Genomic DNA, 20,550 nt, shown 5'->3' on the forward strand with positions numbered 1-20,550 from the left:
TAAAACTTGAAAGATATTTGTTAAGATTTTTAAGACTTTTGATGTTCTTTTCTTTTTTTTGAAGTGATTGGTAATGCTTCCTATTGATGAAACACTTAAGAGGGAGGTTTTCTAAGAAGCAAGAGTGGATGTTCTGAGAACAGAGCATATATAATCTTTACGCCGTCAGGCACGAAAACCTATATACACATATGGTATATACATATAAAGTGTATACATGCTCCCCATTTTCACATTATGCTTGAGCCCCTTGAGTTTTTATTGCCCTCTTTCTGTCCCCTCTTTCTTTCTCGCTATATACACACATGCACACACACAGAGTACACCCACAGCTACAGGCATCGACCTGTGGAAGAAGGCCTTTATGTATGAAAGTGCTTCCACTGCCATGTTGCAATATATTAGATAATACATCCAAAAATGACTTCTTGGCCTCACCATTAAGGCTTTCCTTTTTAATAAATGTGAGCCGTGTGGTGAGACGGGTTTGGGGCAATCTCTAGCCTTATGGTCATTTTCTCTGTGTTTGGGGGGGGGTCGCCCAGAGCAAGTTCCCCAGGTGCTCCAGATGAGCCGTTGCACTCAGGAACACTTGTTTCATGATATCATAAAGCTGCAATAGATATCCAAATGAACAACTTGTGCCTTTTATTGACCCCTGCACAGAAGATCACTAGCGACAATAGGTTTGCTGGGAGAGAAATAGAAGCTGAAAGGAAGGTGGGGGTAGTGACAATGTTGGCAAGCCCTGTATGGGAGCAGGTGCCAGCAGAGAGGATAATAAACATGATACACACAACAGGATGGCTACTCACTCCAACTAATGCCTTTTGGTCGTGGTCAGGTCATTGGTCACAATATTCCACATCAATATAATGAGCATTTATTTTCTTTGCTGTCTTATTTTCTGCTTTTCTTTCATACTCATTTATTTCCTATCATTGATAATCCTGCACTCCTTCCCTTTCACCCTACTGTCTTTTTCTTCTCCTGACTTGCATCTCTCTCTCTCTCTCTCTCTCTCTCTCTCTCTCTCTCTCTCTCTCTCTCTCTCTCTCTCTCTCTCTCTCACTCACACACACCAGTCAGGATCTTAATCAGCACCAGATGGACACAGTGTCGAAATTGTCCAAAAGACTCGGAGAACGCAGGGAGCTGTCAGGCCTGTGGAGAGAGTGGAATTCTTCTGCAATAAAACTGGGATTTATTGCCTCTCTAGACCCTGCTCTGATAAAATGTTCTTTTTCTGATAGAGGGAGGCCACTGTCCATTCCACTCACCCAACTCCACTACCAACCTAACAACAAGCTGCTGTCAGCAACTGAAAGCCTTCACGTCCCCTACCGAGCCAAATGAACCTGCTAAAATAGCCGCTTTCCACAATAGGCCAGGTAATTGAAACCAGAATGTGGAGGATTTGATAAATTGCTTGACCCTGAAGGAATGCTCAAGTCATAAATTTTAAGTGCATTTTGCCTGCGTGTTTTGATTAGATGCATGTCTGTGCATGTGTCTTAGTGTGTGCATGCATGTTTGCACGTGTGTGCTGATCTGCGTTTTTACTCTTTGCAATAATGAATATTTTCACCATAATTTTGTATTTCAACATATTTTCAACATTGGTGTGTTTTAAAGCACCTACCCAGCCTAAGATCAAATGCACGATAAACACCTTTACCTTATGAAGTTCTTTCACGTACTAGCTGGTTTAGATTAAAGCATGTTACTGTGCAAACCATGTGGAGTTCCAAAGATCTGGCAGATGGTGTGCCATTTATATTTAACAAAACATGTAATGGCATCTATACAGTTGATATTAAAAACTATGACTAATGCAAAATTAAAAAAAAAGACATTTCTGTATATTTGCAAATAATGTAGAATTACTGGCATGTGTGTCAGCCATGTAAAGTAAACATAAAAAAATAAAATAATTATAATTCAATTTTGTGTCATTTATAATTTGCCAATTAAAAAAATTAACACAAATGATTCGCTAGAAAAACATGAATTTAAAAAATTATAATTTAGAATGGCTTTGGAAGACTTAGTGTTGGTCCAGCACTGTGTAAACAGAGCCACATTCTCAATTTATGATTGTCCCTTCTAAACCAGGGGTTGGTATATTTTTAGCAGGATAATTATTTTTTGCAGCTCTTCTTTCACTAAGGATATGTGTATTGTTGTTCTAGGAGTGAACGCACATACAGAAGTGCTGGGTCTTAACTCTGTTTTGTTGTTTTGTCCCTCTGTGACTTTCTTTAGGGTACTAAATTATACAGTCATGCTAAAAAATATTGCCACACATGAGAGACTGCCACAGGGTTCCTGACTTGATGACAGTTACCTGTGCATCCTTCTGGTGCAGGAATAAAACGAACTTTATTATGGACCAGACGCATAAATATTTCTATTCGTATTTTCCAAAATAGCTTTTAATTTTACTAGTTTTATAGCTCTAACATTAAGTGCATGTATTTTACAAGACTTTGTGTCCTCTGAGTCACCTCCCAGCCCCCACTGGCCCCATAAAAAAAAAAAAGATTTGCACAGTTTTTCTACCTTGAGGAAGGGGAATTCATGGGCCCTTGTCAAACTTACTCCTCCACATCCGTTAACCTCATGGCCTTCTTTTTTGCATGAACAACAGGTAACTCCTGTGTCTCCCTGCTGACGTACTGGCCTGAGTCTAAAAATAATTTTCTTCATGACAATTATGTCTATGCAATCAGTATTTCATGTATAGAGCAAATGCTATGTTAAATATGTTTTGTCAAATACAATATAAAATGGCCTTATTGTTTCAATCTACCTTGGGCTGATGTCTTAAGTTTCTTCTGGCAGATTCTCAAGTTTTGACAAACCACATACCTGCTTCACTTTGAATTTATCACTGGAATGTAATGTTTTGAATGAATCAGGAAAGTGGCTCTGTGCATATGTTTGTGTCTATTTATTTGAGGGGAGGGGAATCAATGTATGCGCCAATCCACAATTAAAACCTTTTTCCCCCAAGGAGAAAACTGATGTCGAGTTGTGCTGTTTTCACGATTAAGTGTCTATTTGCTTTCTGTTCACATGTGGCTAGAGCACAAAATAGTTAGGGTCACCTCACTTCTTTGCCACATACTGCCTTGGCTAATAAAGGCATGGCTGAATTAGGGCATGCTTGTCATCTTTACAAGGACCAGATCCAGCAGCTTTGTTTTCCAGACTGAGGGTTTGTTTTGTTTTCACTCAGACTGTGTTCTCAGTGTATACCCACATCTTGCAAACCTTGATTATGATACTGTGGTAACATGCCTATGATCACTCCTATGATTCTGTTCTCTTAATTTATATAAGCAGGGAAAATTACTGGAAAATGGTTATTAAAAATATCTATCATTGAAGTAAATTTAGTTGACATTACTTTATAGTTGTTTGCAAATATTATTAGAACTACTGAATCTTTTAAGAAGTATAAAAAATCTATAATTATAACTAAGATAAATTCACAAAATAAATATTAAGCAATTGATCCATTCATGATTAAGTAAAGTGCATTACTGACCTGCATCTTGACCAAAAGCTGGGAAATAAACAATAAATAGTACATGTATTATTTACAGGAGTCACTATCTTGCACATACATCTCCAGCATTTTTTAACATGCCATAAATCTGGCTCTCTGAACAGTCGTAGTGTGTCTTAAGGTTACCATGTCCATAATACCATATAACATAAGCACATTGCAGTTGATTGGTAGACATAAATATTGATGGCAGCTCAGACTCAGTTTAGCACCCAGCTACAATTCATCTGTAAACTGAACTGCTGCTCTATTGGTGGGGGGAGGGGAGGGGGATTCAAGGCCTGGTGTTCCAAGAGATGCATGGCCTTGAGCAGTATGTCAATACAACTGACCAACACAGAACGACATGGTCTCTGCTTTGGAACATAGCCTGTCACATCAAATTTATTAACTTCAGTGATAAAAACAAAAAAACAAAAAAGCAAGTAATTTAGTAAACATAAAGGAAATGCAAGAAACATCTGATTACCAGTATAATCTTATTTCCAAAGACTTTCCTATACACTTACATATACTGCATACACACACACACACAGTCTCAACAGGGGTTATACATTAGAGTTAGCATAAATCAAATGTGAACATGAAATCTTTGTTTTACAAGTGTATGGTGGGCTAGTGGTTAGGATGCGGCGCTCTCACCGCTGTGGCCTGGGTTCGATTCCCGGTTAAGGGAACCTTCCCCAGCCATCAGGGTTAGGTCTTAGTGCTGGTCCCAAGCCCGGATAAATGGGAAGGGTTGCGTTAGGAAGGGCATCCAGCGTAAAAACATGTGCCAAATCAAACATGTGAATATGATCATAGGATCATGAATACGGATGATCCGCTGTGGCGACCCCTAATGGGAGAAGCCTAAAGAAAGTTTATCGTAATAGAAGATTATGCCCCCTCCCCCATTTCAGTTCTCCTCTGTGTGGTCTATACACAAGTACATATTATTTACCGTAAAACTGTGTTTGGGTCACTGACATTCCATTTAGCAGCAGTGACCCTTTTTACACAAACCCCAATAAATTGTGAGTAGAGTTAAAACTTTATAGTAGCTAAAGCTAGTAATCCTTTAACTTAATCCATTATGTGGAACTAACAATAATTCTCCAAATCTGGTCCCCTGCTAGCTAATGTTGTTTCATGTGACGTGGAAAAGGGGCATTTGACTAGCTTAGATCTGTTTGTTACCTTTATGCATGAGAGGACTGGAAGAGTAATCAGAAGAGAGTGCAGAAAGAGAGATTACACAACTTACAGTGAGGAAAATAAGTATTTGAACACCCTGCTATTTTGCAAGTTCTCCCACTTAGAAATCATGGAGGGGTCTGAAATTGTCATCGTAGGTGCATGTCCACTGTGAGAGACATAATCTAAAAAAAAAATTCAGAAATCACAATATATGATTTTTAAACTATTTATTTGTATGATACAGCTGCAAATAAGTATTTGAACACCTGTCTATCAGCTAGAATTCTGACCCTCAAAGACCTGTTAGTCTGCCTTTAAAATGTCCACCTCCACTACATTTATTATCCTAAATTAGATGCACCTGTTTGAGGTCGTTAGCTGCATAAAGACACCTGTCCACCCCATACAATCAGTAAGAATCCAACTACTAACATGGCCAAGACCAAAGAGCTGTCCAAAGACACTAGAGACAAAATTGTACACCTCCACAAGGCTGGAAAGGGCTACAGGGAAATTGCCAAGCAGCTTGGTGAAAAAAGGTCCACTGTTGGAGCAATCATTAGAAAATGGAAGAAGCTAAACATGACTGTCAATCTTCCTCGGACTGGGGCTCCATGCAAGATCTCACCTCGTGGGGTCTCAATGATCCTAAGGAAGGTAAGAAATCAGCCCAGAACTACACGGGAGGAGCTGGTCAATGACCTGAAAAGAGCTGGGACCACCGTTTCCAAGGTTACTGTTGGTAATACACTAAGACATCATGGTTTAAAATCATGCATGGTACGGAAGGTTCCCCTGCTTAAACCAGCACATGTCCAGGCACGTCTTAAGTTTGCCAATGACCATTTGGATGATCCAGAGGAGTCATGGGAGAAAGTCATGTGGTCAGATGAGACCAAAATAGAACTTTTGGGTCATAATTCCACTAAACGTGTTTGGAGGAAGAAGAATGATGAGTACCATCCCAAGAACACCATCCCTACTGTGAAGCATGGGGGTGGTAGCATCATGCTTTGGGGTGTTTTTCTGCACATGGGACAGGGCGACTGCACTGTATTAAGGAGAGGATGACTGGGGCCATGTATTGAGAGATTTTGGGGAACAACCTCCTTCCCTCAGTTAGAGCATTGAAGATGGGTCGAGGCTGGTTCCTCCAACATGACAATGACCCGAAGCACACAGCCAGGATAACCAAGGAGTGGCTCTGTAAGAAGCATATCAAGGTTCTGGCGTGGCCTAGCCAGTCTCCAGACCTAAACCCAATAGAGAATCTTTGGAGGGAGCTCAAACTCCATGTTTTTCAGCAACAGGCCAGAAACCTGACTGATCTAGAGAAGATCTGTGTGGAGGAGTGGGCCAAAATCCCTCCTGTGTTTCTCAGGTGTTCAAATACTTATTTGCAGCTGTATCTTACAAATAAATAGTTAAAAAATCATACATTGTGATTTCTGGATTTCTTTTTTTTAGATTATGTCTCTCACAGTGGACATGCACCTACGATGACAATTTCAGACCCCTCCATGATTTCTAAGTGGGAAAACTTGCAAAATAGCAGGGTGTTTAAATACTTATTTTCCTCACTGTATATCCTAAAATATGTGGCCACTCTGTTTCAAGCTCTTTCAATCAAGAATTGTGATGATTTTTTTCTTTTTGTATACCATGATTGAGTAGGTCACTACTACAGCCCTAACATGTAGGCAGATAAATCTAGACAGACTGAATGCGATAAAAATGGGTTCATGTACAAATATGGGTATTAAAGACTTTAATTAATTCAAGGCTCCTCTTGAGGTTCATACAAGACACCAGTGGGGCCTTTCTGGTAAAAATAAATCCAAAATTTTGTGTTCAGAGATTCAGTGCACTGAGATTGTGAGTTTGATATATGTTCAAGGGTAAAATAAATTAGATGCTACAGTTTGAGAGTTTGTGGATTTTGCTTTTTATTGACTGATAGTGAGACTATTTAAAGTTTGAAGTAAATAATCTATACCTTATCATCAGAATCATCAAAAACTTGAATGAAGGAATGGACATTTACATTTACATTTGTGGCATTTAGCAGACGCCCTTATCCAGAGTGACGTACAAAAGTGCTTTGAGTCTCTAGTAATGAATTAACCTACACTGGTACGCAAGATTACAAACTTAATATAAATATAACCCTTGAATTCTACAAGCTTGGAAGTGCTAATTTAAATATTTCAGGAAGAGGTAGGTCTTCAGTCGTCGCTTGAAGATTGTCAGGGACTCTGCTGTACGGACATCTAGGGGAAGTTCATACTACCACCTCGGTGCCAGAACAGAGGAGAGCCTTGAAGTGTACTTACCTCTCATTCTGAGAGAAGGAGGTACCAGTCGAGCAGTGCTGGAGGATCTCAGACAGACATGGACAAACATGGACAAACATGGGCAAAAGTTTTACTCCAACACCACAGTGTTTTCTATGTCTGACAATATAACATCTTCCAATGTGCTAATGCTGAGTATAAATTATAGTTTTGGTGATACGTGTCTGGTGATCCCTGCAATAAAATGGGAAAATATATCAGCTGAGCTCTTGTTTAGAGTTTATTAAAAAAAATCTGAACATAGTTGCCAGTTCGGCTTTGTTTCTGTAATAAATTGACATTCCGGGCAACCCACATAACGATGGGTTCCTTCTTGAGTCTGGTTCCTCTCAAGGTTTCTTGGGGAGTTTTTCCTTGCCACAGTCGCCAGCTTGCTCATCAGGGACAAACTTACACTATAGTCACAATGAACATCTTATTCATTCTTTATCACCACATTATCTGTGTAAAGCTGCTTAGAGACAATGTTTATTGTTAAAAGCGCTATACAAATAAAAATGAATTGAACTAAACTGAACTGAATTGAATTGAATTGAATTGAATTGAATTTAATTTAATTTAATTTAATTTAATTTAATTTAATTTAATTTAATTTAATTTAATTTAATTTAATTTAATTTAATTTAATCGAATTGTTTCCTGCCATTGGATGAAGACTTCTTGGGTAATAATTTCAAATGTATTAAATTACTAACTGGGAGCCTAAAAAAATACTCTAGCCATTACGTAATGCAGATTTTATTTTAAAACATCATATCTATAATGACCTAAAATCACATATTACAGTAAGACGTCAGAGCTGCATCATCTAAATCGGACATCTCGTAAATAAAAACTGCTTATATATTTCTATACTACTATAAAAGTTAACTTGTTAATTGCGTCCGCTGATTGAAAGTATGAAACAAACGGTCTACGTTTAAATAATAAGCTAAAATAAAGTATGAATTCTGCAACTATTTTGGTGCGTTTACGTTGCCAATTATAATAAGCAGCAGTAAACAACAACAAAGGCACAGAAATAAAGTCGTTTGATTAACAAGCTTCCACTTGGGGTGTGAAACCGAAAACACGACTTGGGAACCTGACAAGGCGAGAGCGCGTCGCCCCGACACACACACACACACACACACACACACGCGCGCGCACACACAAACACACAAACGTTGGGGGGCGTTTTGGTGTTAGACCGCTTTAACACAGCTTCGCCACTATCTAATGGCCTTTTTTTTAAAGCGGATTTCACAGCTGGGTTGGTTTAGTGTGAACCACACACGCACGCACCCACACACACACACACCCACACACACACTTCAATATGCGGTATAAAGTTGTCAGTCATCTCTATCTTCTGAATCACAGAACCGAGAAGTGACCCTGTCAGCAGTTAGGAATGTTGATGTTGTCCTGCAGAGGGACACTGGAGACCTGCGCTGTTACTGAGGTTAGACATTTAATAATAATAATAATAATAATAATAATAATAATAATAATAATAATAATAATAATAATAATAATAAATAAATAACATTTGTTTTGCCAGGTACACCAAACAGGTTACTAACTTGTACTGCACAGTTAGTAATTTGTAACTATTACTATCTCGATTAGATTTGTTTAGAAATATTTGTGCTCTGTTTTAAAAAGGCAGAATGGACATGAGTATCTTGCAACAACCACAGTGATTCACAGGTAAGCAAATGTCTGGTAAAACAAAGTCGTCTAGTGGGGCATTTGTACTCTCTCTCTCTCTCTCTCTCTCTCTCTCTCTCTCTCTCTCTCTCTCTCTCTCTCTCGCTCTGAAGGTCATCTCGCTCTCTCGCGGCGGGTAAAGCAGCTTCGGATGTCACCGTGCTGAGATCCGATCCACTCGTAGCCTTTAATGAGCACCTGCTCTCCATGATAAAACCAGCCAAAAACGCACTCACAACCTCCCTCCCATCCTCTCGTACGGTTCCCTATGAAGTATTGTGTTTCGGTGAGACAATAACCCCTCATGTTCTCGCCCTGCTTTGATCGGGGAAACCATCGAATGCACGACTGTTATCTGGGGCAAAACAAATAATAAATGCTCAGCGCATAATATGGGAGCAAAAAAAAGCTCAGCGCATAACAGCACTTCCATCGCAGCCAGTGTAAAGGACGTGCGTTTGCTATGTTACTCATTCTGTCCGGGGATGCTAAGAAACACACACACACACACACACACACACACACACACACACACACACACACACGCAAAATACCTAAAATCCTGAAACATGCAAAATTAGATTTATTAAACGATTTTTTTAAATCTGTTGAAATGCACAATTCGCTTCAAGTGCATGTATTCGTTGTATTTTTTATTTAATCTAAAAAAATCGTTGAACTCTTTAGATTTCATGAATTATGAACATACTAAAACGAATCTACAAATAAAAAAAAATCATCATAAACTGACCCACAAACGAGCTGGGGAAAAAAATAAAACGCGACTCCAAACCGACCTCACGGTTTACTTTTTTATTTCCTAATAAATTCTCCGTTAAACAAATTAGCAAGTCTAGGCGCGTTCAAATAAAAGGCTATTGGAGTTATTGCAAACTAAAGTCGCTTGGTTGCGTTACATGCTGCTGTGGCGTTAGAACAGTAGGTGAAAAGGTCGTGACTCTTGAAGGTAAATATGTGAGTTGCAAGCTGAGACAAGACAGACAGCCCGAATTCCGCGCGTATAACATCGCAGTGATAAACCTGTGACCCACAACCACGTGACCGCTCGTCTTTTATTCACGCTCAAGGGCTTGTGCTGTAACCGAGACCCACGAAACAGTAAAAACCCTTTATTGAATATGGAGATACATGACAACAGGTATCTTCCACAATTTATTACATATATATTAATCACATATCCATATAGAGCGGTGCTAGGATGGGGGGGGGGGGATTGTTGCCATGTTTGTGTACAATTTATCCCTACAATAAATACATCTCTTATTATATCTAAAAATTAAATAGATTTAATAGCAAAACTCCACAGAAAACCCTGCGCTATGACAGGACAGTGTGAATTTCTACCCATAGTGGTGTTTGGAGACCACGACCCTCCATAACAGCTTCATTCTGCAGGTGTCTGAAACTGTACAGCATGGATTAACACAGTTCTTCATAGATATAGTCCATCAATTGGTGTTTTGCAATACTTTAGTATTGATCTGCTTAAGTATCGATTAGCACAGGTTTATGTTTTAATATATCACGTGAATGCAAAACTTCAGATTAGGCCCATAAGTGTTTTCTGTTGTAGAAATAGCATTCACAGGTAAGCAAAGCGACAACAAAGAGAACAGGATCAGAGCCCAAGAAGGCTAAAATGTTTAACCTCAAAGGGAGTATGTATTTTATTTCTGTAGATAAATGGGGCTTTTAAAATCTAACGTGTGTTTTATTTCCATATGTTAAAAGATGTGTGTAACAACATTACAACGTGTGTAATCATCCATCGACCGTGTGTGTGTGTGTGTGTGTGTGTGTGTGTGTGTGTGTGTGTGTGTGTGTGTGTGTGTGTGTGTGTGTGTGTGTGTGTGGCTTGAGGGTGCGCACCACAGCTGGGTGCTGGCAGTTTGTAGGCTTAACATCACATTATAACTTGACTTCGTTGCCAAAACGCCGTCTGTGTTATGATTACACCTTAGATAAAGAAAAGAGCGCAGTTTTACATAACTCAAAAAAATAAATGAAAGAAAGAAAGGACGGCCCAAATTCACCACAGCACTGCAAACTTAAACATTTGTACCTAGCGTGTGATGTCCTCTTTACAATTTATATACTCATCCCAGTGAAGTTAAAGTTTCTCCTCAATGTAATTTGTAGATCTGTAATTTGTAATTTGGTCGATCATATAGGTATACTATATCATTATACTTTTATTTAAGAGCTTTTGTCCCCAGATTGAACTCTTATTTAAAGATCCATTCTGTTGTTTCTCTGTCAATAAAAATGCGAATAATGGTGACTAAATAAAATACTATTAAACGGACAAACAGTAAAGGAGCGGCTTCTGACCCCCAGATGCAGCGCCATTGTATCATTGATTACTGGCCTTATGAGATAATGCAATTACAAACATCAATACGGTGCTGCGGAGTGAATCATTAAGTGGTGACAGTGATAAATGGCAGCACAGAAAATAGCGCAGTCTTTTCCTAAGGGAGCTCAGTGAGCAGGGTTTATAGTCACAAAAGATGATATCCAAAATACCCTGAATGTGGTAATAATTCAGGGACCCTCATGCCAGAGTTATGGAACCGAACTGTCATGGACTGTTTTACACACCTAATCCAGTCCTGTTTTGAGTATGTGCTTGCTAAATCAGGTGTGCAAGGGTGACAGAAGGTCCCCTCATTGTAGGTAATTAAATGTTGATTTAATATAGAACGTTATTGTTGCATATACAGTGTGTGTATATATATATATATATATATATATATATATATATATATATATATATATATATATATATATATATATATATATATATATATATATATATCCTGTATTATATTTAAATATTAAGTACTAAATCAGTTTACATCTAATCTAGTAGACTATTTCATTTTGCTGTATGATAAAGACATCCGTGCCAGATGATAAAAAGTAAAATTCTACTTTTGAGGTTTTATAATAACTTACCTTAAGTCATCAGAGTTGGCGTATATTTATACTAAAAACAATTTGAATAATGTTTTTAACTAATAACAAACGGAACTGTGTCGTTTTGGACGTGGTCGGTTTGCAGACATTTTGCATTATTACCTTATACTCAACTATTATTACAACGATTCCTAAATGTTTTTCGCTTGTACAGAAAACTTTCTCGACATGCTCGATTTAGTGGCTTAAAATGTTTAAGTGTTAAGAAAAAGAATCGAACACGTCTTATGTAGACATTTATTTAATTACAGGACAAAAAAATACATTAAAAAAAAGTTTGCAAATGTTTTTTTGGTTAAGATGTTTTTCGGGACTAATTGAAAATGGTCTGTGTTAAACCCGTGTGCCTGCAAAACAATGTCGACGTTGTATAAACATTATCCTTTTCCTCATCACTGCGCTGCCCGGCCAAACTGAACTGAATGGATCAGAAGATAGCAGCTGAACTGCTCACATAGGTATTATTGCTGAACTGCTTTATGTGCCGTACAGCATGAGTTAACATAGATGTAGCCCTAAACATTTGCCATTAAAAACACTTTACTTTGTCCGCAATTAATCTAAGATAAATGTGTGTGTGTGTGTGTGTGTGTGTGTGTGTGTGTGTGTGTGTGTGTGTGTGTGTGTGTGTGTGTGTGTGTGTGTCTGCTGGATACTTTTTTTACACTGTAAAATGTATGTTTAATCATAAAATTTCAGTGAGTTACATAGTGTAATAATAATAATAAGAATAAAAATAAGAATAAGAATAAGAATAAGAATAAGAAGAAAAAGAAGAAGAAGGAGAAGGAGGAGGAAAAAAATGATGACCATGATGATGATGATGATGATGATGGTTAGTCTTAGTCTTAGTGGTAGTATTTCTCGTGCTAAATTATGCTATGCTGTTCAATAAACCTATTAGAATATACTAGTATTAGTAACAGTTTCTATATACTGGACAGCAACCGAGGGTTTGATTTAAATAAATAGGGCTTCATTTACTCCAAGAGATTTACTGACAAGTTCAGAGTTTACACAAACATGATTAAACTTCATTTATTTTCTTTATTCGAATAAGTAAAAGCGCAGCAAATAAACCTGTGTTATAAATCGCCTGTTTTATTAATGATCTCTCTGGGCCAGACCCAATACTCCACGTATGGCCATTTCTACATTACACAAGAGCTGGTCTAGAAAGGAGAACACCGATGACAGAAGCCTGTCGTTCTTTTTTCCTGCAGCATAAAGTAGTTCCATAACCAGAAGAAATCGGACCAGCCCACTAAATACGATCACAAATACTACTTAATACGATCAATAAATACATCTTTGCACGCCCTTGAATATGTATCCCAAGTCCTATTCCATAAAATCACTAAAGCCATGTAATAATAGGTAGGAGAGAGTTGACACGTTAAAAACTTCTAAAACTCACATAGTGGCAGAGCCAAGCGTGCAATTTATTTATTGCAGTGCTATCACCATTTATTTTATTTAATTTTTTTATGTTTTTAAGTATTATCAAGGGGAATCTACACTTGTTACATAGCCTAGGTGTTCTGAATGCAGTTCTACAGAACTCAGTTTGGTAACGCAGGCTACACTTTTAGACACTTACTTCTCTCTAACTCTCTCCCTCTTTTTATTCTCCTCACTTTGCTGCCAAATGCTGCCGCCGCCACCACCAACACCATCATCATCATCATCAGCCACGGCAGTTGATGAAGGTCCTGCTGCGGCAGAAAACATGTGTTATTTTGACAGATTTAGCAGCGTCTGTCTGAAGGGCCTGTTTCTTTTATTTGCGCGCAATCTCTTTGCGCCTCTCTCCATCTCTGATTATTTTGACAGATACACGCTGCTCGCACAGAGCCCAAAAGGGCAGTTGTTTAAAAATGTGATTGGGTCAGCCCAATGTCAATTAAGAAAAGAACCAATGGTTGTTTATTAAATGTCTCATGGGCCTGTCCGTCTGGGGGGGAAAAACCTCGCCGACTTTTTTGGCAAATACATTAAACCGCCGCAAAGACCCCAGCGCCATCAACTAATTAACCAGGAAAAGAAAAGAGGATAAGAGTTTTATGGGCCGATCAGTAAAGTACGGAGGCCCAGCGGGAAAATGCCCTGTCTGCCAGATGACCAGTCCGCCCCTGTCCATGACTAGTAGTTTGGTACCATTTGAATACATTGGTTACATTCGCTGTGCATTTTTATATGAAAGAAATATGCTTGCAAAAAAAGATTTTTTATTTTGTATGTGTGTGTGTGTGTGTGTGTGTGTGTGTGTGTGTGTGTGAGTGAGAGAGAGAGAGAGAGAGAGAGAGAGAGAGAGAGAGAGAGAGAGAGAGAGAGAGAGAGAGAGAGAGAGAGAAGCATTAATTATTTCAAGCACCTTCGACGCAATAAATGGGCTAAGTGTGTCCCCCTAAAGGACAGTTTTCCAGCTCCCCTAAAGAGGGCAGTCAAACATGGGATTTATCTCTCTGGTCTCCGGAGCGGCCGATGGCGAACAGCTCAGGAATTCGAAGGCGAGCAGCTCTGAGCTTCTGTAATTAAAAAAACGCCCATTTGATTCTGCACAAAGAGCTCCTAACGAGAAAAAAGAAAAACAATACTCCCCGACAAAAGCAAGTAAAGCTACTGTTAGGTGTTAGCAGAGAGACAAAAGTATTGTATTGATTTAGTATGAGAATGTGGCTCAAAACAACTCTTTCACCAGTTGTAGGCGACGCAGGGTAGTTTGTTGCTGTAATATTATACGCTGGTTTTGACTTTGTTTTGGTTTAATGTTAAACACGCGTTTATTCTGACAAACATTATTGTAGGGAACCGAAATGTACACTAATATATCCGGGGGTGTGCAGCCGCTTTGCTCTTGCTAACTATCAACCGCCTTTGCATTTAACATTGAAATTGTGCAGTATGGCACGGAGTGGGTTCGTTTGGCAAATTTAAGGCAAATTTATCTGAATGAGCTTTTATGCTAAAGGGGGCAAAATATTCCCTGATCCCCTCTAAGTTCTATGTGTGAATTCCAGAGACACAAATTCCTGCTTCAGCTGAATTTGGTTTTAGTCAGAAACACAAAAAGAAGTCACAATATGTGTGTGTGTTTGTATGTATGTATGTATGTATGTGTGTGTGTGTGTGTGTGTGTGTGTGTGTGTGTGTGTGTGTGTGTGTGTGTGTGTGTGTGTGTGTGTGTGTGTATGTATGTATAAATCAAGTGTCAAGAAAGGAATGTAAAATCGGCCAACTCTCATTTTCTCTCAATTACCATACTAAAAGCAAAATAATTTCTAACACCTAACTAAAATGCTTCATACATATATGCAAATAATAGCCCATATGGTCTGTCTTTTTGCTATTGCATTAGTGATTGTACTGGCATTTGTCCTAATCATAGCTTAGAGCATGCAACAGTAAAACCTAAACAAAACAGTAAACATTAGCTCTGTTCTGTATATGCAAAAAATGTCAGTTTTGTCTTTCTTAAACTCATAATATTAAAATAATATTATGTAAAATCCTGTATAATAATAATGGCCCAATAACCACACGTATACCATGTTTTGTACTTTTCCCCAAATCTTGGTAAAGAAAACAATGATTCATTTACCACTTATGTAATGCAGAACTTCAAACATGGCACAGGAAAAAAAAAACACTGTCCCAATGGTTTGATACCACTCCACACAAGCACGCAAGCACGCACGCACACACACACACACACACACACACACACACACACACACACACACACACACACACACACACACACACACACATACATACATACATAGAAAATGCAACTTTTTTTAAAAAGGAATTTCCCAGTGTTACGCTGTTTATCTCTTAAAAACAATTATAATGGATGTCTAAGGACAGTTGTTGGGGAAATTGAACATTTGTACATTTATACTATGAATATTATATCATGATCTCTTTAGTCTTTGTTAATTTAGTTGTAAATGTGTAATTTGCTTTTTTAGAGAGGGAGCTTTTTGATCTGAATAAAAGTATTCGTGTTTACTAGTGTGGCCAGTGAAACCCTAAGTATAGAAGTGTATCAGCTAGGTGCTCTGCATTAAGTACAGGTAATATATGAACAGGTAATCAGAATAGCCTTTTACTGTATATCTTTAAATCATTACTTCCACTAGAAGTTAATTTCCACTCAATAGGTTTAAAGCATTTTTAGCTATGGAAAATGTGTCGAAATTATTATTAACTGTGTCAATTGTCTATGCTGCAGATGTGGAAGGCATAGATTATGTTGCAAATTGTTTCATGATAATAGAGCGTGTTTCTGTGAATCATCAGTATTTTTCATTCTGCTTAAAAGGAAAGGGAATTGCTGGAGCATTTTCTTAAAAGGGTAGTGCTATCTCAATAAACCACCATCAGAAGAAAAGGGGCTGGTAAATAATCAATGCAACCAATTGATTTATTCACATACTTATTTCTTTTTTAAAGATTTAAGGAGGAGGTCAAACGTCTATGGAGATGGCACACACATAGTGTGGAAAGAAAAAAGTTCACATCCTTTTTTTTTTTTTTAAAAATCTATTAGAAACAACATAATATGCAGAACATTACCATTGCATTTACAATACTTAATTCCCAGTTCTTGCATGAGTCCAAATGTAATTTTACAACAGTATACAGAATCTTCTCCTCCCTCTCCCTTAGGAGCTGATATAGCAATAAGTTCTCTTTGTCTCAGCTTGATTCTTTGCAAAAGAGCACACATATCCCATGGTGTGCACGCTGGCTTGTTTCGCATGTCCAGTCTCACCTAAAAAGAACTTTTCAGTTTTTGGAGCAAGTCATATTTGCTGGGTAAACCCCCTAAGAAAACCAATCGCAGATCCCTGTCCCGATCACAGCTGTTTTTAAAGAATCCGTTTTTGTAGCAACTTTAGGTAACTACTGAGTGTGGATGTCCAAGACTTGTCCGTCCATGGTGGGGTCTCCTGGGAGAAATATAAAAGAGATGGAGGCTGACATGGGCATGACAGGGTGGGTTGGTCCTCCTTGCATCAACATTGCTGAGTTCGGGGGATGTCCAGGAATGTAGGAACACATCGGATGCCCGAGCCATAGCTGGTGAGGGAGCTGTGATCCACTGTAGGCAGGCTGGCACATGCCCGTGGCCATCGGACTGCTATGAGGCAGGAAGTCCCCTGGCATGCCCTGCAATCCTGTGGGTGGAGAAAAATAGAAGTGCTTAGTAAAACTGCTTTTCAAACATACTGTCACTCTCGCAAAGCATTATATTTACACCTTAACAGCAAATGTATAGTCTCAAAATTATAGCAGAGTCATTATACCATTTTCGCTAAAACTAAAATGTTGTCTTTAGATAAAATGACATGCAGTTGGTGTGCACCTGTCGGTAATGGCTTCCTGAATGTAGTGCATCACTCTAATAACAATATTAATCCAGCCTGGCCACAATCACATTAATACAATCAATAAATTAATACAAGTCTAGTGAACTAGAAGGCTGCTCTTCACTAAGTTTAAACAAAAAGAACATGTATCCTTTTGTGTTTATGGTAAAGATGAATATATAGGCTAAATTCACCATCAGTCAGCACGTTTTAGGGGGAGTGGTATCTCAGTGATTAAAGCACTGGGATACTAATCGGAAAATCAGGGGTGCATGCCCGGTATAGCCAAGTTGCCACTTTTGGGCCCTTGAGCAAGGCCCTTAACCATCTGTGCCCCAGGGGTGCTGTATCATTGTTGACCCTGTTTTCTGAACAAGCTGGGATATATGAAGAAAATAAAAGGTGTAAAACTGTGTTATTATTTTGAATTGATTTAATGATTGATTTAATCCTGAGATGCATATTGCATATAAGCAGAGAAAAAAAATTCAAAACAGGTTCCTCGGGTTTCATAGTACACTTTGCTCCACCGAAACAAACATTTTGTTTTTAGTAGAAGAGTAACAAAACTAAAATGTACCATGCATTTATGCTAGGCACCTGCTCGACTTATCTCTCTTTAAACATATAATAAGTAGAGGTCTGCTATTCACTCTAAAGCTCCCTTTGATAAATAGTACCATTGTGCTCAAATTAAAAAGGAAAGTCGAAAATTGACAATGAGAGTCACTTGAGAGGATTTACCAGGATGTGTGCAAGTGTGCCACGAGCATAAAGGCCACTGGCCCCTTAGCAGCTCTGCAAAACCCAGAGGAGCTTGCTGATCATTTCATTAACCAGCACTGCTCGCTTAACAGCTTTTGGATGACCACGTGTTTGCCCTAATTTCTATATGTGTATGTTAGGCAGTGCTATTTTTGCTGGTAAGGATGTCCTGAGCTCTTTTCGGGGTCATCAGTCATATTTGATTCTAATCTTCAAACATATAGCTTTGACAAAATATATTGTGGCTGGAATACCTCAGGCTCAGGTTTAACAAAGGGCACATTTCCCAAATTGAATTTTTTTTTTACTTAATAAGCCGGTCAATTTATTAAATGGCTTGTTGTTGCATTTTCAGGACTGAAACTGGGCTGACTCGACAGTTCATTATGACCACTGAAGAAGAAAATTCCCAAAGACCATGTTTTTGTAAAATGAAAGTTCAGACTAGTGAAGGGGGCCAGGGAATATTGACCTTGTAGAAGGTTAAGAAACTTATTAATGATTGAGGAAAAAAACAAAAGACAAAAGACAAAAGGATTCCCCGCAGAGATGAAGTTTCAGTAGAAGCTCTCAAACCTTACATGGGCTTGAAAAGGGGGCTCTCAACTGCATGGTTATATTATTAGCCATAATTAAGGTGTTCATTGATCACTTGAAAATATATTCTCCAAAACTGGGAGACAAATTTTTTAATTTGGGGAAATTAGAAGTAATTATGTTGAAGGATAACAAAAGAAGGTTAATTGGGAAATAAACATAAAACAGCCATGTATCCCCCCCCTCCCCCCAACCACACACACATACACACACACACACACACACACACACACACACACAACACCCACACCGTCTTCTGCTTGACTACACAGGATCTGAACTGACAGGTACATTGTTTCCAAGACCAATAAGCTCTATAATCGACAGGGGTAGAAAGAATAATCTCGCTAAGATGGGTTAATTGACTATGGTTTTAAGTAATGTTGCAATTTGACTGCTAGGAACACCTTAATTTCAGGTCTTGGGACTCCTTGGCAAATAACTGCTTAATCTTGCCTTAAGGAAAAATCCCCAACTAATGAAAATTGCTTATAAAATATAATGAACCCTTCCTCTCTTAATCAAATAAGATAAAGTTTTTTTTTCTGTAATAACCTATTAATTTAATTGCTCATGAAGTATAAAACACATCAGTTACATTTAATTGACCTAGAAACTAAAGTAACAATATTTAAATTAGATAAGCTAGGAAATTTCAGTGATGAAGCCATAAAGACCAGCCATTCTCACATCGACATATTTCTGTCACGCTCCGGTCTTCTCTCTCTCTCTCTCTCTCTCTCTCTCTCTCTCTCTCTCTCTCTCTCTCTCTCTCTCTCTCTCTCTCTCTCACTCACTGTCTCTAACTTACTCACCTTCTCTCCCTTAAACCTATCTCATCTGAGATTCCATACATGGCCCAATTACAGAATTCAGCAAGCAAATTGAGGCTGTTTAAAGCAGGTTGCTTGCCAGTCTTCTGGGAACTATGGCAGCTGCTGAAATGCCAGAATTTGTATATGAGGATAAACTCTCTCTGTTTAGACACACACCTCTCTCTCTCTCTCTCTCTCTCTCTCCTTCTCTCTCTCTCTCTCTCTCTCTTACACACACACACACTCACTGATAACAAGCCAAGATGGATGGGAGGCTTTAAATAGCAAGGGTTGCATTATCATAATGTTTCTCTTGGTTTGGAACAGTACAGTCTAAGAAGTAGAGTTTTTTGACAACAGAAGCATTCTGTTCATGGCTGCATTAATGGTCTCTATTTTTGCATTCTGAATAAGTCAAATCCATTTGTCACAGTGCTTGTGATGGCATATTTAATTTGGATATAGTCAATTAGGCCAGGATAAGCTGCATACCCTGCTGAGCACACCTCCATTTTGCACTCCTTCACTTCCTCTCCCTTTGCCATAAGTAATCCTATTAGGGCAGCCAGACAGGAAAATGGTAGACCAGGTCAGGATTGATGGAAAAATCTCCAAAAAAGTATCACACTAAGAACAGGTTTTTAATTTTAAAAACCAGGCTATGGTTTTTAACCAAGGGGCGCACGAGTGTACTGGAAGGTGTACTGGTTAGCGTATTTATGAAACGCGTACGTCAGCCACACTAAGACAGATTTATGGCATGTTGGAGTGTGCAGGTTTCTCTTGCTGCACTGTTGCTGCATCCCTACATTTTGCCAATCAGTCTGTTGCTATAGTAACGTCCCGCTAGCACACAGTACCCTCCCATCCAAAACCTCAACCTCAATCCCCCAATCCCCAACTCACCATTCCCTAAACGAGTTTCCCTTCCTCTCCTACACTCTCTTGCTTCTACCCTTTGCCCTTAGACATACTTATTCGACTTATGTGATTCTATGCACCATTTAGTTAGGTGAAAATGTGCAGAGGTATTTTGCAAATTCACAGTTATACCAACCCTGGTCTTATAATCACCACAAGCAGTTTTGTATTATTTGTATCATTAGTAATGAAGCTAGTTACTGTTTTTGATAAAATCATACATTAACCACCAATAAAAATTTATATATAAAGAAATGATAGAGCTCAGTCTTTTT

At 38.5% G+C, this 20,550-nt stretch overlaps 1 protein-coding gene and 2 long non-coding RNA genes across 5 annotated transcripts in view; 1 reads left to right on the forward strand and 2 right to left on the reverse strand.

Annotated features, from left to right (window-relative positions):
- Positions 1-769: 769 nt before the first annotated feature.
- LOC310725320 lies at positions 770-10,523 on the forward strand. Its single transcript, XR_014533315.1, has 5 exons — positions 770-844; positions 1,086-1,391; positions 8,470-8,551; positions 8,755-8,799; positions 10,114-10,523. It is a non-coding gene; the product is annotated as an uncharacterized lncRNA (long non-coding RNA).
- A 5,691-nt stretch (positions 10,524-16,214) lies between these two features.
- meis1b (Meis homeobox 1 b) overlaps positions 16,215-20,550 on the reverse strand; it is a 52,693-nt gene continuing 48,357 nt past the window's right edge. For all 3 annotated transcript variants that reach the window (XM_083540051.1, XM_083540053.1, XM_083540052.1), the window contains one exon: positions 16,215-16,985. Coding sequence is in view for 1 of the 3 variants with exons in the window: in XM_083540053.1 (XP_083396179.1) it covers positions 16,711-16,985 (275 nt within the window). In the remaining 2 variants the exon portion in view is untranslated. The remainder of the gene's footprint in view (positions 16,986-20,550) is intronic.
- LOC310725327 lies at positions 17,598-20,543 on the reverse strand. The gene is made up of 3 exons (XR_014533323.1): positions 19,599-20,543; positions 18,775-19,558; positions 17,598-18,722 (listed from the first exon to the last, which is right to left on the reverse strand). It is a non-coding gene; the product is annotated as an uncharacterized lncRNA (long non-coding RNA).

This window comes from Silurus aristotelis (genome assembly GCF_946808225.1).
Source record: "Silurus aristotelis genome assembly, chromosome: 4".
Classification (NCBI taxonomy): Eukaryota; Metazoa; Chordata; class Actinopteri; order Siluriformes; family Siluridae; genus Silurus; species Silurus aristotelis.